The 24910-nt window shown below is 49.3% G+C and overlaps 11 protein-coding genes across 11 annotated transcripts; 5 read left to right on the top strand and 6 right to left on the bottom strand.

Moving 5' to 3' along the window:
- Positions 1-204: 204 nt before the first annotated feature.
- FSUBG_4923 (uncharacterized protein) lies at positions 205-584 on the bottom strand (the record flags this gene model as incomplete). Its single annotated transcript, XM_036682964.1, has 2 exons — positions 205-269; positions 317-584. 2 exons carry the CDS (start codon positions 582-584, stop codon positions 205-207), a joined length of 333 nt encoding a protein of 110 aa, XP_036539609.1.
- Positions 585-1139: 555 nt separating this feature from the next.
- Positions 1140-2730, bottom strand: FSUBG_4922 (type-III integral membrane protein; the record flags this gene model as incomplete). Its single annotated transcript, XM_036682963.1, has 4 exons — positions 1140-1514; positions 1562-2407; positions 2457-2534; positions 2584-2730. The coding sequence occupies 4 exons, from the start codon at positions 2728-2730 to the stop codon at positions 1140-1142; spliced, it is 1446 nt and encodes a 481-aa protein (XP_036539608.1).
- A 1413-nt stretch (positions 2731-4143) lies between these two features.
- Positions 4144-4683, bottom strand: FSUBG_4921 (mediator complex; the record flags this gene model as incomplete). The annotated part of the gene is made up of 1 exon (XM_036682962.1): positions 4144-4683. The coding sequence occupies one exon, from the start codon at positions 4681-4683 to the stop codon at positions 4144-4146; it is 540 nt and encodes a 179-aa protein (XP_036539607.1).
- Positions 4684-5643: 960 nt separating this feature from the next.
- On the top strand, positions 5644-8346 carry FSUBG_4920 (transcription initiation factor TFIID subunit 5; the record flags this gene model as incomplete). The annotated part of the gene is made up of 4 exons (XM_036682961.1): positions 5644-5802; positions 6134-6316; positions 6364-7169; positions 7218-8346. 4 exons carry the CDS (start codon positions 5644-5646, stop codon positions 8344-8346), a joined length of 2277 nt encoding a protein of 758 aa, XP_036539606.1.
- A 628-nt stretch (positions 8347-8974) lies between these two features.
- On the top strand, positions 8975-10754 carry FSUBG_4919 (uncharacterized protein; the record flags this gene model as incomplete). Its single annotated transcript, XM_036682959.1, has 3 exons — positions 8975-9511; positions 9566-10549; positions 10599-10754. 3 exons carry the CDS (start codon positions 8975-8977, stop codon positions 10752-10754), a joined length of 1677 nt encoding a protein of 558 aa, XP_036539605.1.
- A 328-nt stretch (positions 10755-11082) lies between these two features.
- Positions 11083-11562, bottom strand: FSUBG_4918 (ribosomal 36 precursor mitochondrial; the record flags this gene model as incomplete). The annotated part of the gene is made up of 1 exon (XM_036682958.1): positions 11083-11562. The coding sequence occupies one exon, from the start codon at positions 11560-11562 to the stop codon at positions 11083-11085; it is 480 nt and encodes a 159-aa protein (XP_036539604.1).
- A 694-nt stretch (positions 11563-12256) lies between these two features.
- On the top strand, positions 12257-12868 carry FSUBG_4917 (molecular chaperone; the record flags this gene model as incomplete). The annotated part of the gene is made up of 2 exons (XM_036682957.1): positions 12257-12762; positions 12823-12868. 2 exons carry the CDS (start codon positions 12257-12259, stop codon positions 12866-12868), a joined length of 552 nt encoding a protein of 183 aa, XP_036539603.1.
- Positions 12869-14884: 2016 nt separating this feature from the next.
- FSUBG_4916 (molecular chaperone) lies at positions 14885-17043 on the top strand (the record flags this gene model as incomplete). Its single annotated transcript, XM_036682956.1, has 2 exons — positions 14885-15142; positions 15199-17043. The coding sequence occupies 2 exons, from the start codon at positions 14885-14887 to the stop codon at positions 17041-17043; spliced, it is 2103 nt and encodes a 700-aa protein (XP_036539602.1).
- Positions 17044-17772: 729 nt separating this feature from the next.
- On the bottom strand, positions 17773-19693 carry FSUBG_4915 (sterol O-acyltransferase; the record flags this gene model as incomplete). The annotated part of the gene is made up of 3 exons (XM_036682955.1): positions 17773-17799; positions 17851-19453; positions 19500-19693. The coding sequence occupies 3 exons, from the start codon at positions 19691-19693 to the stop codon at positions 17773-17775; spliced, it is 1824 nt and encodes a 607-aa protein (XP_036539601.1).
- A 1656-nt stretch (positions 19694-21349) lies between these two features.
- On the top strand, positions 21350-22843 carry FSUBG_4914 (uncharacterized protein; the record flags this gene model as incomplete). The annotated part of the gene is made up of 1 exon (XM_036682954.1): positions 21350-22843. One exon carries the CDS (start codon positions 21350-21352, stop codon positions 22841-22843), a length of 1494 nt encoding a protein of 497 aa, XP_036539600.1.
- Positions 22844-23285: 442 nt separating this feature from the next.
- FSUBG_4913 (uncharacterized protein) lies at positions 23286-24198 on the bottom strand (the record flags this gene model as incomplete). Its single annotated transcript, XM_036682953.1, has 3 exons — positions 23286-23684; positions 23727-24106; positions 24153-24198. 3 exons carry the CDS (start codon positions 24196-24198, stop codon positions 23286-23288), a joined length of 825 nt encoding a protein of 274 aa, XP_036539599.1.
- Between the last annotated feature and the right edge of the window lie 712 nt (positions 24199-24910).

Raw genomic sequence — 24910 nt, 5'->3', positions numbered from 1 at the left:
GTCCTCTCTGGCAGTTTTCCAGCTGGTACAGTCCTGATCTCAGGGATGCCTTTCGTTCTCAAGTCTCGTTTTCGCCGTAAGGTTCGCCTTCTGGTAGAGTCTGCTCGCAAGCTGTTATTGTCATTGCAACAGCTCCTCTTCAGAACTCTTTATAGGATGTTGTTCGTTCGTCGTTTTGTCTTCCTTTCCCCCGTCAACTCCCCTTCACTGGATGTCGCCCATCTCAACCTCCTCAGCCTTTTCGCCCTCGCCCTCAGCCTCTGGCGCATCTATCTAAGTCAGCACTCTATTCATGACCGCCGAAGTGGCAACTTACCCTTCATCTCCGCCTCGCCCTCAGCTTCCATCTTTCTCTTCATGGCATGCGCCAGTCTCTTCTCTATCTTGCGCGCCTTCTTGGCGCTCACCTTGGCTCTAGGTCCGCTCGTGGGCAAAAGACCTGGCCTTGCGCCTCGTGTAGTATCGGCCTTTGCGACCTTATCCTTAGGTGCTTGTGATCGCTTGCGTCGCTCCTTGCGGGCACTTGAGGCGCGCGCCGCAAGACGGTTCTTGGAGGGGCCGTTGGGGTTGCCGACGGAAGGCATTGTGATTGTATGTGTTGGTTGTGGTGATGGAAGTTCTGCGATAAGAAGTTCTCAACTTTTTTTTACTGGGGTCGAAAATCTCGGTGGAGGTTCGGTAAGGAATGCGCTAAAGTGTGCCCCGCCGCGGGGATCGGCAGAGCTGCATGTTCCAGAACGCCTCCTAGGAGAGGAAAGAAAACTCAGGACCTTGATCCTAAAGGACAAAAAGACATAGGTAAATTAGCATGAGTTTGGGATATCTCTACTAAGCCTGGAATATCTTTGCTGAGTTTATTTTTGATACCATATATTCAGGTCTGAGTTTTCTTGCCCCGCAAGGCCTCCTCCAGAAGTTCAACACTTGAAGACAAGACGTATGTATTCATGAATCCCAATTAATTGCGCCTGAAATGTCTAAGTAATACAATTCTGAAAATGCCGCTTCCCATGCCATCAAGTAGTCATTTCAACATCATGCACATGCCATCAAACTACGCCAGATACCCCTATGAACATTCTAGGTATGCACCATCCCGTCTCCAAATGTACATCTCGCGAGAGACTATATGTCCTCCCTTAAGCACGAGTTTGCTGGTTTCTTCCAACAGTAGCTGCGCTATCCTCGCTATTGGGTCCGAGCATTCTTCGACTAGGATCGTCGTCGTCGTCACTCATCAACCCATCTAACTCGAATTCTTGGGCATCTCGCAGTTGACCGTCTTCTACCGCGAGCCCGTTGGCGTAGTGGTTGTTGCCGAGCTCCTTGGTATCCAATACAGGATGAGCAAGGCGGTCCCAGAGACCAATGAGCATGTTGACGAAGAGGAACATGATCGAGGCGAGCGAATAGGTAATAAGGATGTACGAAACGTGGTCCATGGCGGAGCCAGCAACAAGATTCATTTGCTCCTCTGTAGCACCCATGAAAAGGAAGCCAGCGGCATACATGAACTGCAAATGTTAGCTGAGGTTTTAATGTGAAATGTGATTCGACTTACAAAAACTGGGACAAACTGGAAGCTGTTGGCAGTTCGACCATCTTCTGAGATGGAGTGAGCGTCCCTGAGCACAAAAGCAATCTCAATGATACGAGTGATGCCCACGACCATAAGAGTGTAGCCAAACATCGTGTGCGTAGCAGCGCTGACCATCAGCTCCTGAGGATGCGCAGACATAGCCCAGCCAGTAATGAAAATAACGAAGCCGGGAATGAAGTTGCGCTTGGGGTTTCCGTCGCGGTCCTTGCTGAGCCAAATACCAGCCAAACCAGCACACCACCAGATAATTCCCATTGTCGTATGTTGCCAATCGTTCTTGACCCAGTCGGTTCCCCAGCGATGCTCAGTGAATGTGTTGACGCAGCCCCATGCAGCGATCGCAACGCTATCGTAGAACTCCTGCGAGCGACCATGTCGTCGGATCCAGAGCTGGCCAACAACGAGGATAATGGTGAGAAGAATTCCGTAGGCGATGAAAGCGCCACCCATAATAAAGTGAGCGGCGCATTGTCCGGTATGATCTCCTTGACAAAAGCCAAGAGCTGTGATTCCACCAAAGATCATCTGTGTCCATGACAGGACTGGCATGAGCTTGCCGATGAAAGAATGGCATGGGCGGATCAGCTTTCGAATTCGACCATTAATGCCTTTCTCCCAATGTCCTTTGAGGTAGAGTCCAAGAACAACTTGCGCGGCGAGGAGAAGCTGAAGAATGTGCGCAAATTTGCCATGGACGTGATTCGGAATGAACTCGCGGCCCTTATGAGCATGACCAAGGAAGAAGCCAAGGATAGCGAGAATGGTGCCAACAGCTTGGGTCGGAACGTGCCATCGATTCTTGGTCATCTAGTGGCCGTCAGTACTGTGCCAAGGCTGAGTAGTTTTGTTTACTTACGCCTAGAACCATGCCGACAGGGAAGATAACGCCGTACGCTAACATCTGAATGAAGATGTGAATCCATAATACCGTATCCTGCTGCTCGTCAGCCACTAACTCCAGTTCTCAAACCTGTAGAACGCACCAAAGGTTCCAAAGAGACTGTTTCGCCTTCGGGAATATGGCTTGCATCGTGGTCGTGGGCTTGTACAGCTGTGACAAGAAGCGCAATTGTCACAACCTTGGATAGCGAAGGCGCCGCAATGGCCTTCGACTTATAATCGCCAATCATGGCCGTATCGTCCTCAAATTTCCGTCAATATCGCGATCCAATATCTCCGTGCAAAATTGTGAGCAATCGCAGTTTCGGCTCCGTTCTTCCCGTCGTAACAACCGTCGGTGGGGGATCGTCGATGTCTAGCGGCGTCCAGATGATTCAATTGTAGGCAGTAATCGCTGGAGGATCGTGGCTCGATAAGCGAGTAGATAGCGAGATGACAAGAGCAGAGCAAATAAAAGGACTGCGTTTGTACAATGAGGCAGAATAAAACTCCTCTAGGGAGAGCAAAAATGAGGAGGAAGAAGGAGATGAGGAAATTGGGCAAACTCAAAAGTTGTTCCCTTGAGTCGGTTCAAGTAAAAAGGCCGCCAACCTCGCCCACTTCCCACTTCCGGGCCTCCAAAAACTTGAGGTTCCAGGGGGCTCCGTCGATTGAGGGCGTCATTCCGGAGCATTCGGCAGCCTGTCATTACACAAAGCGCGACGGCGATTGGTTGCTTTTGATATCAGGCGTAGTGCTTTTCCACTAATTCCTGCAGTACCAGGGAGGGTGCCGGAGCTTTATTGTCCGCTAATAGAGCAACGTGCGTCGACTGGGTCCGATATACCCGAATCCAAGAATGCCATGCTTACACTCCTCGAAGAGCGAGCAAACATAAGACTTTAGAAGAAGAGGTAACTAAAATAAACTCAGTAAAGAGTCCCTTAAGCTTGGACTAAGCTGCCTAAGTCTTTTTGTCAGTCAGGATCAATGCCTGAGTTCTTTCCTCCCCTAGGCACCTACGCATTGGTCCTCTTGGTCCCAAGAGTGAAGTAACGTATTTTCGTGAGCAGCTCATTAGACGTCTAGGTACTTAGTTGTCAATTACCTAAGATTATTAACAGAAATTCTTGAGAATACAGCTCATCCCGAATCCGGCAGAAGAACATCGCTTGTTCGATGGTTGGACTCGTCCCCAAGAATTAGAAGTCTTGGCATTAATGGGCCCGAAGCTGATCACTGATTTATGGGACTTCATTTTACGTGTGCTGCGTTTATATGTCCGTCAAGGGAAGGAAATAGAACTTCGAAGCTTTGTCTTAAGTGACAAGAGGATTTGGGCAAATTGAGTATAACCTAGTACATATTTATTAGCCCTCGCCCTGCCTTAGATTATGTATTTTTAGCACTTTGGTTTAATGTCAGGCGTTTTCTTACTCCCAGCTGTCTATTATCCAGGACAGTTCTTCTCTTAGCATTCACCAGTATGATACTGACTTACCCTAGCTGGCTACCCTAGGAGAAGTTAGAGTTGATAGCGCATCTGGCTTAGGTACCATGGATTTTGACTCCATTCATTGGATGAACCGTATGTGATCAAGTCTATATTTTGGCGATCGGTACTCCTAGCTACAAAGACTGTTGTTAAGAGTTTTTGAGTCGGCTTAGGACTCCAGCTTCGCTTCCTTCTCCTTCAGTATTTCCTTAGCCTTTCCCCATAGCTCTGCCTCCATGTCCCTCTCAACTCTTGTCCCTCGACTGTTCAGCCAACCTGCTCCAATGTTGCCCACAGCTCCAACTCCGTTGGGCGTTGGTTGTGGGATGATGGGACCGGTCTTATTCAGGCGAGGCGGTGGAGCAAGACTGATGATATTGGCTTCTTCGAGTGCCATGACCTGGCGTTTGATCTTGACGTCGACGGTGTGAAGTGCCCGGAAGAATTGATCCGTCGCAGAGGCGAAGGCTTCTTTTTGTGTGCCAGGATCTAGTGATGGCTTAGTAGGTTCGGCTGATGGATCCATGTTCTGGTCAGTTTCCGTGGATTTTGGTATTGTGAGTGCGTTGAGTGCTGTGGCAGTGTGTTTCATGAGCTGGATAATTTGTTGATCGATGGCATTGAGTTGGCGGATGTTCTCTTCAATAGTGAATGGTTCGTTGCGTGATGATTCGGCACCAGCCATCTCAATATCATTTGGGGAGGCCATGACTGTGGCTCGAACTTTGAGAGCGTTTCGTGTATGTATGCGATGAAGTTGACGATGAAGTGTCCTTGGATTTATGCTCAAACTCTCGGTTGAACACAGGGCTCAGCTGGAACAAAGTTTTGTGATGGTTCAATGCAAGCAAATACTCCGAAAGTATAATCAGGCAATCAATAGTAGAAGTCGCCTTGTTTCTATACAAGTAGGTGAATGAAATGTAAGAGAGTTCTCTGTGATGGTGAAGCTGAAGTGAGTTGAAATGCAACGAAACGAAGATCTCAATGAATGAAAGGAAGACCTGGTGAGAGGTACGTACCCGCTGTCACTGACAGATCGCAGTGGCGGCCCGTGCGTGCATGCTTAATCAATTGTCTCAACAGCAGCACGATTTGTTAGGATGAACTATAGAAAGAAGGCGGTTAAGAATAAAAAATAACAGCAAGAAAATCATGGGGTATTTCAACTTTGGATATTTCTGTCCGTGCCACGCTCTTATTGTCCCATCAAGTTCAATATCATGTTGCGCCGCTTAATCATCGGCTAACCTCGCGGCGCGCTCTGCTAAGCTTTGGCGCGTTTGAATCATCCACGATTCACTTTAACTTTCAGCATTATTGAATCGAGGTTACAACTCACACAAACCTTAGAATCTCATCGACTTATTAGCTATAATCATTCATCTTCGGAGCATCTTACTTCGCAGATAAAACCGACCTACCAACTCGTTCGAATACCCGATAAATAAGGACACTGCCATAGACTCGCAGTTTGTGACCTCTCATTTCATCACCTTGAAGAGCGACAGGAGCTGGTCCCCATTCGAAAGACACAGCTGGGGCATGACATATCGCTGAGGGACACACACTCTCTCTACCAGCGTGTGGCGTAGATAGGCTGGATCGAACACCTCCCTAGGCTCCATTACAAACCCGCCTTCGTTTCCAACAGTCACTGCCCTTCACTATGTCTGGGCCAGCACAAACACCAGGCGCACCTCAAGCGCAGGGCTATCAAGGGCCTGCACCAACACCTCCAGCTCCAACACACGCAACAGCAGCCGCAGCGACGGGCCAAAGTGGCTCATCTGGAGGCCCAATGTCGAACCAGAACCTCAACCAGATTGTAAGTCACCTTTTCCTTGTTTGTTTGATGAATCTCCATCGTTGTCTTATTCCATTACAACACCAACATAACGGCGGCCATTATATCATCTTTTGCCAGTGCCCCTTAGCACTTTCCATGACAACGCATATGAAGCATCCGTCATATTGCACATTGTCTCTACCTGCCTATGTAACCTGTCCACGGTGCTCATCTCAACTTCTCTTGATCTTGAGCCAAAGTAACGCAGACCATCATCCATCCATTACAAACGCATATATTGATCAGCTCGCGCACCATAATTATAATGGGACCTCCCTCAAAATGGACAAATACTGAAGTCAATGCACAGGTCACGGACTACTTGCTCAAGAGGGGCTTCAACCGTACCGAAGAGGTGTTTCGTCAGGAATCTAAACATCTCGGCCCCGATGGCAAGCCTATCTATCAACTGGCCAACCTCGGCCCCAAAAAGTACCAACGAGCCTTTGGACTTCTACGCGAATGGGTCGAGAACAACCTGGATATATACAAGGTATGTCATTGCCACCCTCCCGCTGTTTCCTTTGCTGACAACCCCAGTTCGAACTGTCCAAGCTATTGTGGCCCGTCTTCGTCTATTCTTTCCTGGAGCTTGTCCAACATGCCTACACTGAAGATGCGAAAGCTTTCCTCAGAGACATCGGTCCTAATTTCCAGCCAGTACACGCGGATGATCTCAAGACCCTTGGTACCATTACACTACCACAGCACATCAACGAGAACCCCATGACAAAGCTGTATCGGGAAAACAAGTACCGAATCCCTCTGAACCAACATGCCAGCGGTGATCTTTTCAACTTTCTGGAGCGCGAGTCTGACCAGGGTGGTTCCGTGATCCGCCAAGTTCTAGCAACCTACTGCCAGATTGATTCTACAGCTCGTGGGCCCATTACCCCCTTCAGCTTCGAAGCTGTTTACAGAAGATCAAGAAACATGGAGATAGAGAGCGTAGATACCAATGAAGGTATCCCGGGCGTCAATATTGGCTTGTCGAACAAGGACGTTCTCGACCCAACTGCTCCCCTGAAGCTTGGACCACTACCTATGGATGCCGACCTGCGCGACGATGTGCGAGCTGAGCTTGAGGAAGAGGAGCGACGAATACCGCCACCTCCCGGGAAAACATCGCTAGTGGATGAGTTCGACCAAAAAATTAAGCGTGAAGAGAGTGCAGATGCCCCAAGCAGAGCAGAGTTACCCTTACCACCCTCAAGGCCGAGGGACATCATGCTAGAAATGCAAAAGCTTCGAGAGAATCGCGACCGATTCAAGATTGATGGTGCGACGGGAGGCGTGGGAGTCCCTATCAGCGCATGCATGTTTACATTCCATAACACGCTTGGAAGGTGGGTTCTGACAGCCCTTGAGGAACAGCTGATACTAACAAACTACAGTGTTGCCTGTATGGACTTCTCCAACGATGGCCAATTAGTGGCAGCTGGTACCACGGAATCTTACATTCGCGTTTGGTCGCTGGATGGTAAAGCCTTACCTACGATGAACGCGCACGAGAAAGAAGCGAAGTTCAACAGCCGCAAATTGATCGGACATTCTGGGCCTGTTTACGATGTGTCCTTCTCCGATGCTGTTTCTGGCCCTCCGCAGAAGCTCTTTGGCGACGAAGGAAAGTCGAATCCTGCCATGGATACGCGACCGAAGCTGCTACTATCTGCCTCTGCAGATGGCCAGATTCGTCTGTGGTCACTAGAGTCCTGGAGTTGTCTGTGTCTATACAAATCCCACGATGGACCTGCCTTCAGGACACTCTGGGGTCCCCATGGACACTATTTCATCAGTGGAGGATACGACAAAGCTGTTAGGTTGTGGATGCAAGACCACGCTTCCCCTCAACGACTGTTGGTTGGGCATGACACGTCCATCTCAGCGCTTGCATGGCATCCTAATGGTCTCTATGTCTTCAGCGCCTCTGACGAGACTGATAAGTCGATCCGTATGTGGTCTGTCGTAACTGGCAGCTGTGTCCGCGTGTTCACAGGCCACAATGAATACATTACCGCCATGGAATGCGCGCCAAATGGCAAAATCCTAGCAAGTGCCGATTGTGCAGGTAACATCTTCTTTTGGGACCTTGCGAAAGGAACACGCATCAAGCGGTCACGTGGCCACGGTAAGGGCGGAATTTGGTCACTCAGCTTCAGCGTTGAATCCAACGTGCTTGCTTCTGGTGGTCAAGATGGCACAGTCCGACTCTGGGATGTCGAGCTGCCGTCTGACCCCCAAAAGGCGAGCCAGCAACAGACAGGCCTCGATGCGGCAGCAACAGGGGCCGATGGCACAAGCGCAGGAGGTCCTGCTGGTGAGGCTTCTCGTGTGACAGCCGGGACTTCAGGACCAGCGGGTACCAGCAGCACCACCGGAACTCATAAGAAAAAGAATAAGGAGGTAATGATCACACCCGATCAGATCAGCGCGTTTCCGACCAAGAAGACACCAGTGATGAAGGTCAAGTTTACGCGGATGAACTTGGTAATTGTAGGCGGCTGTTACGACCCCGAACGTTAGGAGCGGGAGGCAGTCGACCCAGTTGCTCGCAAGAATCGGCGAAGGCAACAATTTGCCGCTAAGTTTGGAATAGATTTGGGGCTGACGGCGAGACCTCGCAAATAGTCGACGATGAAACTGGGCCAGGCAATCAGGAAAGGCGCAATGGGCTACCTTTATAAAGCGGTCGTGATTACAGGCACTGATAATATACAGCGAGGCCAGGATGATTCCGAATTTCGAGAACTAAATAGGCTGGTCTCAGTGAGCAAGCTGAATTGAGAGCAGTCCACAGGAAATCGTATTGGGGCTTATGTCATTCTCTGCAACAGAGCATGGATGCCCTGTAGTAATAGAATCTGAGTAATAACCACGAAATACTGTGAACCCATGACCGTATTTAATCACTCATTGCATATCTGAGCATTCTATGGTAGGCAGTCTTTGAAGGCGTATAGTTTAAGCTGGTAGATACAACAGTACGTACCTGCCTTACGGGGAAGAGTGGGGCCGTCTCCGCTGACGTCCGCCTGCGTGGAGGCATGCTCCCCAAGCTTCCAACCTCTACCTCTCAAGCTCATTCTACATATCAACCTCGACGACTTTGAATCCCAACAGAGGTAGCGTCTCGCGAGCGCATTAATTAGAAATGGACGTCGAAGAATCGCCTTGGGCCGACTCATCACAGGCCGCATCGCAACAGGCATCGCAGCCTGAAGCCGCGGCCTCTCAATCGTCCAACCCAGCTCCCTCCGCTTCCTCGTCGGCTCCTCGTCCATCAAGAGGACCTCGTCGCCTAGTCGCTCAACCCACACGTCTCGAAGCTGTCGATGATCCTCTCGGTCCTCTCGGCGCCGCCACCGAAGACAATGGCCCTGCTCAGGATGCCCCTCCGGTGCCTCCGCAAAAGGAGCAGATGGTGATCCGTACCACCATGCCGCAGCCCCAGCAGCAACGACGACCTGCGGATCCTCACCATATCGACGATGATGAAAACGATGGGCCAAAGGCTCCTCGCGCACCTCCTCCCGTTGAGGCTGCCCAGCCCAGCGCCGTTAGGAGCAGCAACCAGCCGAGCGTTAGTGTTGAGCAGGCTGCCAAGCCAACGTTCCAAATTACGGTTGGAGATCCTCACAAAGTTGGCGATCTGACAAGTTCCCACATTGTCTATTCCGTTCGAACCAAGGTATGAAGCGCCGGCGTCCAATTAACTCAATCAAGCACTTACGCGGAGAAACAGACCACTTCCAAGGGGTATAAACAGCCCGAGTTCGAAGTCAAGCGCCGATATCGTGATTTCCTCTGGCTTTACACAACTCTTCATGGCAACAACCCTGGAATTGTGGTTCCTCCTCCCCCTGAGAAGCAGGCTGTCGGTCGCTTTGACAGCAACTTTGTCGAGAGCCGACGAGCTGCTCTTGAGAAGATGCTTAACAAGACCGCAATACACCCTACGCTCCAGCACGATCCCGATCTGAAGCTTTTCTTGGAAAGCGAAACTTTTAATGTGGACGTCAAGCACAAGGAGAGGCGGGAGCCCATTCCTACCGAGAGCAAGGGTGTGCTTGGGTCTCTTGGTATCAACGTTGGAGGTGGAAACAAGTTTGTGGAACAGGATGACTGGTTCCATGATCGCAAGGTCTATCTCGATGCTCTCGAGAATCAGCTCAAGGGACTTCTCAAGGCTATGGAGACCATGGTCGGCCAACGTAAGATGATGGCCGAGGCAGCTGGTGACTTCTCAGCTTCCCTACACGCTCTCTCCACCGTTGAATTGTCACCCTCACTATCAGGCCCTCTTGATGCTCTTTCCGAGCTCCAGCTTACTATCCGAGATGTGTACGACCGCCAAGCCCAGCAAGATGTTCTGACATTCGGCATTATTCTTGAGGAGTACATTCGCCTCATCGGTTCAGTCAAGCAGGCCTTTGGCCAGCGACAGAAGGCGTTTTATTCATGGCATGCTGCGGAGTCGGAACTACAGAAGAAGAAGACCACACAGGACAAGCTTTTGAGACAAGGAAAGAGTCAGCAAGACCGACTTAATCAAATGAGTGCTGAAGTTGGCGAGTCAGAACGCAAGGTCCACCAGGCCAGACTTCTTTTTGAGGATATGGGCCGGTTGATGAGGAGCGAGCTTGATCGATTTGAGAAGGAGAAGGTGGAAGACTTCAAGAGTGGTGTTGAGACATTCCTTGAAAGCGCAGTTGAGGCGCAAAAGGAGGTGAGTACAGTGAAAGCAGTGAAGATAGAAGCGTGCTAACATGTCACAGCTTATTGAGAAGTGGGAGACATTCTTGATGCAGCTTGATGCGGAAGACGACGAGTCAGTATTTTATAGACCACCAGTATACCAGCAGCAGCAGCAAAAGGGGGGCGATACTGCTGTTGACCGCGCTCGAGCGAGGATAGACGAAGACTCGGACTAGATGGACCGGGCGTCGGTTTCCCCAACGCATCTCGGCGGTTCTATCTGGTAGAGATGAGGTTGAGCTCCTGATGGGAGGAAGAACTATATTCATGTCCACAGAGGTGTTCGACTATTGATCAGTGCCGAGAATCGGAGACGTGTTTTTTATATCTTACAAGCCTCGGGGGCTTTAAAGCTGTTGTACATATCGAACCGCCCCCACCCACCTCATGCTTCCAATTCTCGGATGTCCTCAATAGTAATTTATACAATACTCATTTCACCCCTAAGTTGACAATGGGTTGTGATTTTTGTGGTAGCTGCTCCTCCTAACATTATGTCATTGTTTATTTTCTCTTCTTAGCCTGCTTCTTAGGTCCTGAATCCCTCATGGCGTTCGCATCTTGTGTTGGCGCATATCCAGTGATAAGATCCGCGTAACCTTCGTCAGCTGTCTCAGCAGCACCTTCACCCTCTTCAGCATGGGAAGCATCATAGGCACGGCCGTAACGTTCTCGGAAAGCAGCCAGTTTACCAGCTTCATCGAGCTCGACGTTCTTGAGTGACTTCTCCGAGGGCTGCCACAGCAATGTGTTGCGTGTGTCCTTTGCAGCGCGGTAGATGGGTAGTGGTGAGGTCGTTCGCATAGTATATGCGGAGCCGTCGGATAGAGTGACGAGCTGGGTGAATGTGTATGGTCGGCGTGGTCGAGGAATGAATGTGGCATGACGGACTTGGCCGAGGGAGAGGCGGGTTGGCGAGCACGACGGTGTGATTGTTGTTCTTAGAGGCGAGAGAGTCGCCGGTGACACTGAGAATTTGGCCATGGTGAGTTGGGAGCGCTACTAGGAGCGAGGCCGGAGAAGAAGAATTGACGACCCTGACTGCGATTGACGACTTAGATTGGTGGTGAAGCTTCAGATGGGTAGGCTTGAAGTCGATCGGTAAAATTTAGGATGCGAGGTCCGAGTGCGGGTACATCAAGCAGGGGTTCGGGATCTTATCGATAAGAAAATGCAATTGTTCTTCGTCATTTCTAGACCGGCTCGGCCTCCGACTGGGAACGAGTGAAATAAAAAGGCGCCTATTTACACGAGGCGATTCTACGCCCTGTTAACAATTTGTTTGTGGTTATTGCCAGTGCATTTGTTGATAATGCGCTGTGGTGGTCAATGAAGAGCTCCCGAGCGTTGCGCAATGGCGCAGCGACAGTACTTGTCATGATGAGAGGCGGGACCAGAGGATTCAGTTCTTTGCGGAATACTGGGTGCTTACAGCGCTCAATAAGAGGGGTGGATGTTTGCGGAAGATACATGGCTTTGGTGTCGGGGCCTCTTTCGTCGCAATCGACGATACATCGTGAGTGTTTTTGTCGTGGCCTATTACTCTAGCTAACACCATACTGTAGATAGAAGAACTCACACAACTGCGACTGCAACTACATGGCATACATCACCAGCCAAACCTCCAACTGTACATCCGACGAGACAAGTCCCTCTTCCCGAACAACTTCGCTCCATTATGCGTCTCCTCCCCCACAGTGTCGTCGTCTGTACATCGAACCAACCTGGCGATGGCCCTCGTGCCATGACGATGTCGTCTTTTACATCACTAACACTCGCACCCACACCTCTCGTCACATTCAACATTGCCACGCCGAGCCGAACACTAGATGCTATAAGAGCAAGCGGCGGTTTCAACGTGCATGTCCTATCAGGAGATGAGCGGGGCGCGAACGTTGCGAGTCACTTTACGAAAGGCAATTTTGGAGGAAATGCATTCAAGGGACTGGATTATACCCAAGAAAATGATGAGGCGCCCGTACTAAGAGAGGATGGCGTCATGTTTGCTCTTCGCTGTAGGGTACTCGAAGACGCGCCAGAGGGGGGGCTTTTGAGAGTGAGAGATCATGTCATTGTGGTGGGAGAAGTTGTAGAGATGGTGAGGGTTGGAGAAGAGGAGGATGAAGAATTTGGGCTTGTCTATGCGGATAGAAAGTATAGAGAGGTTGGAGTGGTGTTGGAGATGTAAGTGATGGGATTGTATCAAAAGCTGGTTAGAGTGTGTATAGTACCCTGTATAACAAGGCCTGGCGAAGAACATGGACTTGCCGTGGTTCTCGAAGATTCATGATAAATGATAAAACTCACATATTTTGCAATAGAAACGAACCATTTCACGCCGTGGGATTGCTTGTAATTTTGGCTTCTCGCTTGATGTTTGAGGTGGATATCATGGTCACTTGATGCTTCGATTGGCAAACTGAGATGCCAAAGAACAAACGAGAAGAACCACAAACAATATCCCGTCCAATTTTAGCAATTGGGTCTACAATTTGCCCAGGATTGATGGATGCTGAGAATATTGCTAAACTCAGACAGTTCTATCTGCCTTCCGATCAACCTCGGCTTGATACATTTGTTTTTGTACAGTGAGACTCAGCCTTGCTTCCAACAATTGCATCTCATTGGCCTACACAAATTACAAGACGGCTCAGCACAGCTACGCTTTGAACTTCGCCTGGGCTACTAGCAGATGGGTAGGCCTCAATTGAAACAGTCCTCGTGGGGGCAAGAAAACAACGGACTTTGATATAGGGTGTCAAAATAAACTCAGTAAAAGTTATCCTAAGCTTAGGCTATATCACCTAAATCTTTTTGTCATTTAGGATCGAGGTCCTGAGTTTTCTTTCCTCCCCTAGACAGTTGGCCGTCGTAAGCAAGGCCCAGGCAGCACACGCAACAGGTCGATTTGTACAGAGTATGGCTAGAAGGTTCGATTCGATCGAGGGGTCGTCACATACTTTCGCTGGGGTAAGAAGGCGGAAGCGGTGGGACTCTGAAATGGAAAGCCTAGGAACTTGGACAAGGGTCTTTTTCAGCCTCGAATGAGGGGTTGTTCAAAGATCCATCCATATCCATGGCGATAAGGCTCTGGAGTAATTTGTCTACGCTAACAATGGATGGAGATTTGCCATCAGGATTGAGTTTCTGTATGATTCATGTAGATCAATGAAATCTCTGTTTTTCGCAATCACAGTAGCTCATTGTTTGACTCGGATAGCTTGCTGGGTTTGTGGTACCTGAATTCGCAAAAGATAGACATTTGGGGCGATGCACGTCGAGCTTGTGAAGGGAACGTGGAAGAGTCTAGCAAACAATGGCCAATCGCTCGAGACTAGATGATCCATTCATACGTTTTCGCCTCCTGGTCCCTTTGTGCTTTTTTTGGGGTAAGTGATGTACCTTGCCTCAGGGAACAAGAAAAACTCGAGACTTTAGAAGAGTTGCCAAAATAAACTCAGTAAAGAGTCTCCTAAGCTTAGGCTAAGTTACCTAAAGTTTTTCGTCGCTTAGGGTCAAGAAGCCTAAGTTTATTGCCTCCCCTTAGTTCGGTACACCAGACCGCAAAGGTACAGACGGAACTAGAGGCAAACTGTAGCTGTTGGGCCACTTCGTCTGCCGCCGGAACGGTTGCTGTGGTTGCCTTCCATTCAAGTGAGCAAGGCAAGGCCAAGGTACCTACCTCAGCGATGGAGCTAGCGGAAGGCGGGGGAGGGAGCTGCCTGTAGGTCGCGGCGCTAGGTGTTAGGTGGGCTCTTTGGCCGTAGAATCTCATGGAACCCTTCACAATCGCAGAACCAGATGGAAGGAAGGAGGGGCCGGCCGCGCCTACATATTTTTCTATCTTCGCAGCTCTTCAACCGTCCTTCCTTCCTTCTCTCTCCAAACAACACATCTCTCATCCTTTTCTCTCTCCCTCCTTTCTCTCACAGGAGACGCAAAAACGCTTTTTTCTTTTTGTAACGAATTCCCAAGGTATGCACGCCATTGTCATGATACAGTCCCCCGCCATGCCCACCTTCTATCAGCCTTGCACGTAGCTCTTCTCCTCGAGCCTACACCCAGCTAGAATAGCCTCAGAATCCTCTATTTTATGTTTGTGGCTTCATGTTTGTGGAATTCGCTACCTATTCTCTGTCCTTGGAAAAATAGAGGAATCTCGAGTTCTAGAGCCTTCTCTCAACCCCTCCATACACTTCCCTCTCACCGACATCCACTTTCAACCTCACAGCTATAAATTCGTCCCCTTTTCCCTTCAATCACTAACTGTCTTCAACAGTCACGATTCCCTTTGATACCCGACAACATGGCTGAGACTTTCGAGTTCCAGGCTGAGATCTCTCAGCTGCTCTCCCTCATCATCAACACCGTCTACTCAAACAAGGAGATCTTCCTCCGAGAGCTTGTCTCCAACGCCTCAGATGCCCTCGACAAGATCCGATACAAGGCCCTTTCGGACCCTAGCCAGCTCGACTCTGGCAAGGACCTCCGAATTGACATCATCCCTGACAAGGCCAACAAGACTCTTACCATCCGGGATACCGGTATCGGTATGACCAAGGCTGTAAGTTAACATTGACGTCAAATCAAACATGTATATCATATACTAACATTCTCTAGGACCTCGTCAACAACCTGGGTACTATTGCCCGATCCGGCACCAAGCAGTTCATGGAGGCCCTGACTGCTGGCGCTGATGTTTCCATGATTGGTCAGTTCGGTGTCGGTTTCTACTCCGCCTACCTCGTTGCCGACCAGGTCCGTGTCATCTCCAAGAACAACGATGATGAGCAGTACGTCTGGGAGTCTTCCGCTGGTGGTACTTTCTCCATCACTGAGGACACCGAGGGTGAGCCCCTCGGCCGTGGTACCGCTATCATCCTCCACCTCAAGGACGAGCAGACCGAGTACCTGAACGAGAGCAAGATCAAGGAGGTCATCAAGAAGCACTCCGAGTTCATCTCATACCCCATCTACCTCCACGTCGAGAAGGAGACCGAGAAGGAGGTCCCTGATGAGGAGGGCGAGGAGGTCACCGAGGAGGGTGATGACAAGAAGCCCAAGATCGAGGAGGTCGATGACGATGAGGAGGAGAAGAAGCCCAAGACCAAGAAGATCAAGGAGACCAAGATCGAGGAGGAAGAGCTCAACAAGCAGAAGCCCATCTGGACCCGCAACCCCCAGGACATTTCCCAAGAGGAGTATGCTTCCTTCTACAAGTCCCTCTCCAACGACTGGGAGGACCACCTCGCTGTCAAGCACTTCTCCGTTGAGGGTCAGCTCGAGTTCCGCGCTATCCTCTTCGTTCCCAAGCGTGCTCCCTTCGATCTTTTCGAGACCAAGAAGACCAAGAACAACATCAAGCTCTACGTCCGACGTGTCTTCATCACTGACGATGCTACAGACCTCATCCCTGAGTGGCTTGGCTTCGTCAAGGGTGTTGTCGACTCTGAGGATCTTCCCCTCAACCTGTCTCGTGAGACTCTTCAGCAGAACAAGATCATGAAGGTCATCAAGAAGAACATCGTCAAGAAGTCTCTTGAGCTCTTCCAAGAGATCGCTGAGGACAAGGAGCAGTTCGACAAGTTCTACAGCGCCTTCTCCAAGAACCTCAAGCTTGGTATCCACGAGGACTCCCAGAACCGCTCCATCCTCGCCAAGCTCCTCCGATTCAACTCCACCAAGTCTGGTGATGAGCTTACCTCCCTCTCCGACTACGTCACCCGCATGCCTGAGCACCAGAACAACATGTACTACATCACTGGTGAGTCCATCAAGGCTGTCTCCAAGTCTCCCTTCTTGGACGCTCTCCGCGAGAAGGGCTTCGAGGTTCTTTTCCTCGTTGACCCCATTGATGAGTACGCCATGACTCAGCTCAAGGAGTTCGAGGGCAAGAAGCTTGTCGACATCACCAAGGACTTCGAGCTCGAGGAGACCGAGGATGAGAAGAAGGCCCGTGAGGCTGAGGAGAAGGAGTACGAGAGCCTCGCCAAGGCCCTCAAGAACGTTCTCGGCGACAAGGTCGAGAAGGTTGTCGTCTCTCACAAGCTCGGCACCTCTCCATGCGCTATCCGAACTGGCCAGTTCGGTTGGTCCGCTAACATGGAGCGTATCATGAAGGCTCAGGCTCTCCGTGACACCTCCATGTCCAGCTACATGTCTTCCAAGAAGACCTTCGAGATCTCCCCCAAGTCTCCTATCGTCCAGGAGCTCAAGAAGAAGGTCGAGACTGACGGCGAGAACGACCGCACTGTCAAGTCCATCGTCCAGCTTCTCTTCGAGACCTCTCTCCTTGTCTCTGGCTTCACCATTGACGAGCCCGCTGGCTTCGCCGACCGCATCCACAAGCTTGTCCAGCTCGGCCTCAACATTGAGGAGGATGACTCTGCCCCTGCTGAGGCTGATGCCACCACCGATGCCCCTGCCGCCGCCACTGGTGACAGCGCCATGGAGGAGGTTGACTAAATGACCACGCACGCTAAACGGGATACCATAAAAAGTCAATGGAGTTGAAGGGTTTCGGTTTTTATGAGCAACAAGGTCTTTTTTCTGTCTTCTGGTTTTTATGCGGGCTTATCGGATTTGAGCAGCCGCTTATTCTGCCATAATTCCCCCCCAGTCCTTTTTTGAGAGGAGGGACGGGGTGTAACTCTAGTTAGCTCTATGATTACGAGAGAGATGAAGTAGACGCGAAATGGAAATGGTATAGAACAAAACAGTCTCTTCTTGAATGTGATGTGATACGAATGTGAATGTGTGTATTGGCTACGGCTACATAGGGGAGGAAGAAAAACTCAGGACCTCCCCCCTTAGTGACAGAAAGTACTGAGGTAAGTCAGTATAAGTTTAGGCAAATTAGTATAAGCTTAGGATATCTTTTGTTGAATTTATTTTGGCATCATACATGAAGGCCCGATGTTTTCTTGCTCCCCGACATCAACTGGTTACGCCTTTAAGCAAGCAATGAATCAGTCAAATTTACTATGGGGGTATATAATCTATCTTTTGGAATGTGGAAGCAGTCCATTCCTTCTTGTACCTAATCCGTTTCTCGTTTCCAATTCTCAAGGCCCATATGTACAGGATCGCAAGACGGAACTGAGACGGGATATATATCTAAAGTTGGTGTTGTACAGATGTCAGATGCGACAAGCGCTCAGTATGGCCAGCATACTCTTCTGGAGCCTGGTTTGACTACACGAGAACGTAGAGAGCGCAAATCTGTGAAGTCGTTAGTTATGTTTGGCATGATTGTTGGGTATTGCGACATACCATGCTGAGACCGAGAACCATTGATGCCCAGAAACAGACATTGTTCAAGGTCTTCTTACCACGGACCCATCGTGTACGCTGGAGCATCACGATGGGTAGTTGAAGCATCTGACACACGAAGCCGTAACCACGGAGCTTCTTGGTAATACACGCCATGACGATCTCATGGCCAATGGCAGAGATGAGGAATGTCAACGCCGTGGCAGCTCCTCTGCCAATGCGAGGTCGAGAGGCACTGTAGACGTGGCGACGAAGGAAGCTGTACACGGGGATATTCCACTCGCGTGAGAACTCCATCCAGTCGGTTGAGTTCCACCAGTCGGAGTAGAAATGTCTATCGGCAAAGCAAGTGATTTCCGCGAATGCGCCGAGGACGTATTCGAAGATGACGAGGAAAACGAGGAGGAACGTGAGCATGAAAGGGAAGAGAAGCCATGAGATGGTCTCGGCTAGAATGAGGGACTTCTCCGATAGCGATGATACTGCGGGGACTGCATCGAGGCGCTCTGAGGCATCGATAAGAACGGGAAGGATGAAATCTTCCGAGATGATTGTTAAAAGAAAGATGCAACCAAAAGTGGCGATGATCTTGGAAATGAGAGAAATCCAGTTGATACGGGACATTCGAGGGTATTCGATCTCATAGCAGAGTGTTGGACAGAGGAGATAGTCCATGTAGTTGGACCAGGTGAGGTTGTTCGGGTATGTGACGTTGCCAATGGGACTCGTAAGCTCACGGGCAAGATCCTCTCGCAACTCGTCGACTTCGTCGGCACTGTTGTTACCGCTCGTGACAGGACTGGGCACCAAAAGGTTGTTGTTAACAGCATCCACCTCCTCGTTGCTCTTGTTTCCGTCACTGTTGCTTCGCTTGGCTTGCTGTCGCTTCTTGCTACGGTTTCGGCGACGCTTCTTGCTACCAGAAGTAGTAGCCTCGCCATTAGCGACAATATCGGGGGATGGATATTGGTAGGCTGGTCGTCGATCAAGGGGCGAGAAGGGATTGTCGAGAGCGTACAATCGTTTCTCCGTCTGCGACAAATGTCCATTGTAGAAGGCGTACGAGTGCATCTTCATTAGTAGTACCATGGTATGTAAGAGAAAGAACACCTGCGACGTCCAGGTCCATTCAAAGTGAAAGGGCACAATGATCCATAGCGAAAGCCAAGCGACCTGGTAGATGCTCTGAATAGCTATTCCCCCCTTGTCCCAGGACAGAAAGCTACCGGGCTTTGCACTTCGAGCTGCACGGTTCAATGGCAGACTGACAGCTGTCGTTGCGACCATAAGGAAATCAGCAATGGCAAGATGCCAGAGCTTTACTGTGAAGAGACCCCATATTTGCACTCTTAGAGGAAATCCAGTATCTTTGAGGTTGCGTAGCATTGAGGTGATGCCCATGATGGCAAGACCAATCCAGAAGAGGTTGAAGAAGCCATGGAAGTCTCGGTAATCGCTTTCGGGGTCAAAATGACTAACGCGTGAGGCGAACTCGATCGTGGGAAATATACGGCGGCGTTGCTCTGCGCGGGTTTGCTTTCGAACAGTCGAGAGAACTTTAACGGATGGAGGCGCATTCTCTGGGACGGGCGTGGAACGACCGCTGGACACAATTAGCTTGGGCGCATGGTTTCGAGGCTCCATCATACCTAGTCAATCCACTGGCAGTTCCTGTACTCAAATTATCGGGCATGAGATGTCCCTCGTTATCTTCTGATGTTGACATGCGAAGAACCTCCGAGACTTGTGAATGTTTGGGTTTGCGCGGTCGAGGGCGTATAACGTGGTCATGATCGCCCGCGTGACCATTCCCATTGGGAAGAGGATCTATTGAAGAGCTCATATTCGTAAATGTGTATAGTATATGTTCGTGTGGTGGGCGTAGATGTCGTGGTAAATGTTGAGGATTTGTTCGACCTCGCCTTGGAGAGGAAGATAGAGTTTCGGCAGTGGTGTCAACTCGGCGCCCGCGGAAGAAGACGAAACAATCGGAAACAAAAAGTGACAAAAATAGACGAGAACGTGAGACACGACAGCAAATGTGCCCTAAAGTGGTCTTGTCTTGAATGTCGTGGCTTCGTTGTCGTCAAGACGATATGATAAGGCAAAGGAGGGGAGATAAGAAGAGGAGGGAGAGAATGCAGGTATAACCCTGAAATAAGGAGTGGAAGGAAGGAACGACGTAGTAGAAGCCAAGAGCTCTCGGCTTGTTTCTTGTTTTCTTGTGGATGTAAGGTACCGTACCTACTCAAATATGGTGCTACTTGACGGAGGGATTCAGTGGTCAGCGGCGGTTCTGGTCTGGGGGCTAAATTGATGACAGCTCTTTTAGCCTTTTTTTAGGTGAATTGAACCCCTAACTCCAACTACAATAAAATGACGTAACATCCAATCCATTCAATGGATCATCGGGTCCTTCGTCATTTCTGTACGCACTCAACCTCGACCCTTTCTTACTCAATCTTACAGGCTGCAACTACAATACGATTATACGTGCATTATACTCGTATAGCAATCATTTCTAGGCAGAATTGTTCAATGCGAATACTCTTATTGTTTAGTTGCTTGCTCGACCAATTGAATCAACCCCTACTAGGCTGACCTGGCCTGACTAGAGACTGTCCGCGTATCACGCACGTATCGTCATCCACCCTCGTTTTTCGCATTCGCGAGCCGTATCCTTTCTCGTTGTTCGCCAAGAGCTCGGTTCTAGGGTCGACGTTGACTGGTCTGACATTTGTTTTGGATCATGATCCTTGTACTGGGGTTCGCCCCTTGTTCGGATGTTTCTTCGTTTATCCATAATGTCAATGTTTTCCCTCTGCTCTGAGATATCAAGATGGAGATGAGACTGGCTTACGGCATCACAGCGTCAACTCACCAACCATCGTGGACTTGCACCTTTTCACAGCTGCCATTCTTCAGAACGTTCATTGCTCGGAACAGGATCATGGCTAGGCTGAGCATAGCCACAATATACTTACTTTTCCGCTCTGTGGAGAGGTTCCTCGCCTCCAAATGATCAGGCCAAATTTTGATGCGCATACTAAGTTAGATGTGCCAGCAGATTCCTGGAACGATATTCCAGAAGTTCTCAGATGGCTGAATAAGATGCCTCGTCTTACCACCACTATGTTGCATTCCATCAGAGTCAAAACTGATCACTTCTCTAGATTACACCTTTGAACCCCATCTCACAGCAAAACCAATGGCACTCCTCACAGTATCGTGACCCTGTGATAAGGTTGTGGGAGGTTAAAAGAGGCTTCAGCCCCCAGCGCACAAAGCTAAAGAACACCAATAAACACATACGGGCAAGATACTCATTGCCCTCACTGTTGCCTAGGAGTATCGTGACCAAAACCTATATACTTTAGCTTTAATCCTCAAAAGTTTACTCTGAAGAGACTTTCCCCCAGATACTATATATACCAGACTGTCGTCTTGTCTCCTTCAGTACCTTCGCATCATCGCTAACCAAACAACCCAACATCACAAAATGAGACTTCGCAGCTCAGGCTGCCTCAGGTGGTCGTATCTACCACAAGAGGTTCGCCGCAACATTCTACATGCAATAGTCGATCAGAGAAATCCTCGCTGGTCTGCTTTGGCCTCGGTGTCTAAAGAGTGGCAAAGCGTCATCGGAATGAGGAATATGGCCAAACTGAACCTTCGGTCATCGTGTCTGGAGGATTTTGAGAAAGCAGTCGTTCGACAGAGAGACCTTGTGAGGCATATCTATCTCAATGTTGAGCTACCCGAATACAAATGCAGGCTTTGCAAACGAGAGTTTGACATCACCACAAGCGAAAAGAATGAACGTCTGATGGCCAACGCGACCCAAAGGCTTTTGGTCATTCTCAGCACGTGGCACACGACAGCACCTTTGACATTGGAACTCAACGCATCGTCTCCTAGTGACTCGAAGCACTGGTTCAAGAACTTTCGTTTCAATGACGAGCACGATGCTCATTATACCCGAGACCAAGTCATCCCCATGGGGGCAACGCATAGTGACTGCCACGACCCCAAGCACGGTTGGGAAAATGGTGTCCAGGCGAAACCTCCACCTTTCAGCGCAAATGAGCGGCTGTTTGGGCCTATCGACTTGCTGCATTATGATCCCGATTCCGACATCGTAAATATTCCCAAGGTCAACGCAGTTACCCGTTTCATGATCCGTCGGCAATTCCACCATATACTTGAGTCTACGGGGTTTGAATATATTCTGTCAAGATTCAGCCGCCTAGCGGATTTCGTTTACGAACCATGGCCTCAAGAATATATAAGTATCTTTCATGGTCCATGGGAACCATTGATTAGTACACGTACGCCAGAGACTCTCAAAAGATTGACTATATTTCAGGATTCCAAACACTATCTCACAAAGAGTGCCCCTCAAAAACCAGATTTAAGCATCATTCCCCCCCAATATACGTCGTTGCTCAAACCCGCTGACAACACTACGAGCATCGCTCAGACAAGTCTGAGACTAAATGAACTCTACGTCTCATTCTTTATCGATGCTATGAACTTCTTCGAGGCATGTGAGGAAGAATGGACATGGGATCACCTTAAATCTCTCTCCCTAACATCCAGTCGTCTCTTCCAGAGTATAAAGGGACAGAAGCATCGCATCGATGACCTTCTTATTGCCGCAGCAAAGCTCGTACTGCGAATGCCGAACCTGACTACCATGGTACTCTGGAATGGAGGGACAGGGAGAGCTTGTGCATTCATGTACACCAGGACGGAGCACTATGCCCATATTACCTGGCGAGGAACTTGGGACTTGGAGATCAGCCGACAAGTCTTGGAGGCATGGGAGGATGTTGCCAAGCTTCATTCGGTGAAGCTCAAAGTCAGGCATGAGCGACTTCACGAGACCATCAGATCTCATGGAGACGCCATCTTCCATCTCAACTTGCCTTGCCAGGTTATCGAGCCTACGTCGCTCTGGCAAATCCGGATGGAGGACGCGCAGGGACTTTAAAGTGTGTCCTTAGTGCTGGACAATGGAAGTTTGCTCTGCATTTGGGTAGATGTTGATCCTAGGTTAGAGGAGACGCCTTTCCTAAGGGTGGAAGAAAACATCTAGCACCTTGGATAAACGTAATATCCTGGTCTACTCAACTTGCCTCAATCTCCATTTTATTAGGATAGTCGTCCTAAGTTTTGTCTCTTCTGGCCAGTTTTATGGGATATTTAGCACTTGTGGCAGTGTCACAGTATCAAGATATGGTCTCAAAATCATCAATTTAACTACTTTCGTTAACCCTTTCTTTCGTCCCTTAACTGTTCATTCTTGTTTCAAAATTGTAGCAAGATGTTTTCCTCTTTCCGTGTTCATGCCAAGAATATCCTTTCACCTATTCCCAATCGCTTCATACCTAAGCACAATTCGCGTATCACATTTCTACCTTTGTCCTTCCTGCTTACTTTAAGCCGAGAGCCTCCAATGCTTCGTAGTGTTTCTGAAATCCTACCATCTTGTCGATTACCGCTTCATTCTTTTGTGCGTCCATAAACTTTTGCAGGGATCGCAGCGCCATATTGGCGCACTGTCGGCGCTCGATTTCATTCGACGCTTTCTCCCCTTTCCAGATTGACCTTTCGAAAGAGGCCATAGAGAGCACGTAGCCTGGTGAACTGGCTGGGTCTTCCTCGTTTGTTTGTATACCCACTAAGCGAAGCATGGACGGTTGGATTTCTTTAAAGGCCGTAGCCTGCTCGGGCGACGCTTGGGCGGGATTCAGGAGATGCATAGAATTTCGGGAGCCTAAAGCCTCCCAGCGCTTGATTATGTCCCGGTCTCTGGTGAAATTTTTGATGGCCTACATCAAATATTTGTTCACGATATGGACGTTAAGTCGAACACGCGGGTCCGATAGCTGTTGCTGGAGCATGTCCCATGCGATATGAGACGGCTGAGGTCGATCTCGCAGAGTGCTCAAGACTGCTTTGAGTGTGATAAGTGAGTTTCTAGGATCGCTGGTCGCTGCTTTCTGGATCATCTCTAATCGTTCTGGATCGATTTGTAGAGCTACGTTTTCTGGCGGCATTCCGTAAAAGAATGGGAGCCGGTCAAGCCCCTCGCGGAGCTTGACCCTTCCCAGGAGGCCTAGGTACTTAATCCAAGCAATGCGACACTCCTTCTTATATATAAAGTATGGATTTTGCTCTGATGTCTGCTCTTGGGTGATAGTAGCCGGTAATAGAGCTTGCTCTAGTTTTACTAAAGGAGGAGGCATACCTGCTAGTCTATTTATTAGTTTAGGTACAAAAGAAAGCATTTAACTTACCTGTCGGTGGCGAGGCGCCAGTTAAGTCAATGGATTTGGAAGACATGTTGAAGTCTTATTGTGATGTCTTCGAAAGATGCTTGTGGTTGTTGAGTTGATGCTAATTCGTAGGGTGTTAAGAGGTATGGTTAAGATAATGTAAGGTATAGAGGAAGAAAGAAAAAAAGAAGTGGAAAAGCAAGTAAACACGGCCTTTTAAAATATCCCTATCCTAAACTTATCCTAAGACCTCTCTGCCTAAGGCATATAACACAGTCCTTAGGCAACTTGAGAGGTGTTAATGCACTTGCCTATAACTGCAATTATTCACTGTCATCCGAGACTAACTGTAAATTAAATCACTTATAGGATACACACTCGGCTGTTATTTCCTTGGCGCCCTTCGTAATCTCCTTGAATCGCTTATCAGTGGTAACTTGTCGACCAAAATACTTCACATCTTCGGATGATACATCCCCAACCGAGACATTCTTAATGAGTTTACGGTCTATCTCGTTCATTCCCAGGCCATGTGTCTGCTGCTAGGTCAAGTCTTCCAACATGTCTTCAGAGCACAAATTTCTGGCCCCAGGCCTTTGTCGCTTCTGTCAGGAGTCCTTGTCTAATCTGATGGGAATTTCGTAGAAAAGATCGGCTAACCCAGTCTCTCTGTCACGAGCAGAAGAGGATCTTGGTGAGTCGCTTACAGCCTCTTCGACATATCGGAGCCAGTGCTTCGAGATATAATATGTTGACCAAGCCGCTCAGCTTCAGAGTTG

Source organism: Fusarium subglutinans (genome assembly GCF_013396075.1).
Source record: "Fusarium subglutinans strain NRRL 66333 chromosome Unknown NRRL66333_c0000044, whole genome shotgun sequence".
In the NCBI taxonomy this organism is placed as follows: Eukaryota; Fungi; Ascomycota; class Sordariomycetes; order Hypocreales; family Nectriaceae; genus Fusarium; species Fusarium subglutinans.
This window is presented reverse-complemented; position numbering and strand designations above follow the sequence as displayed.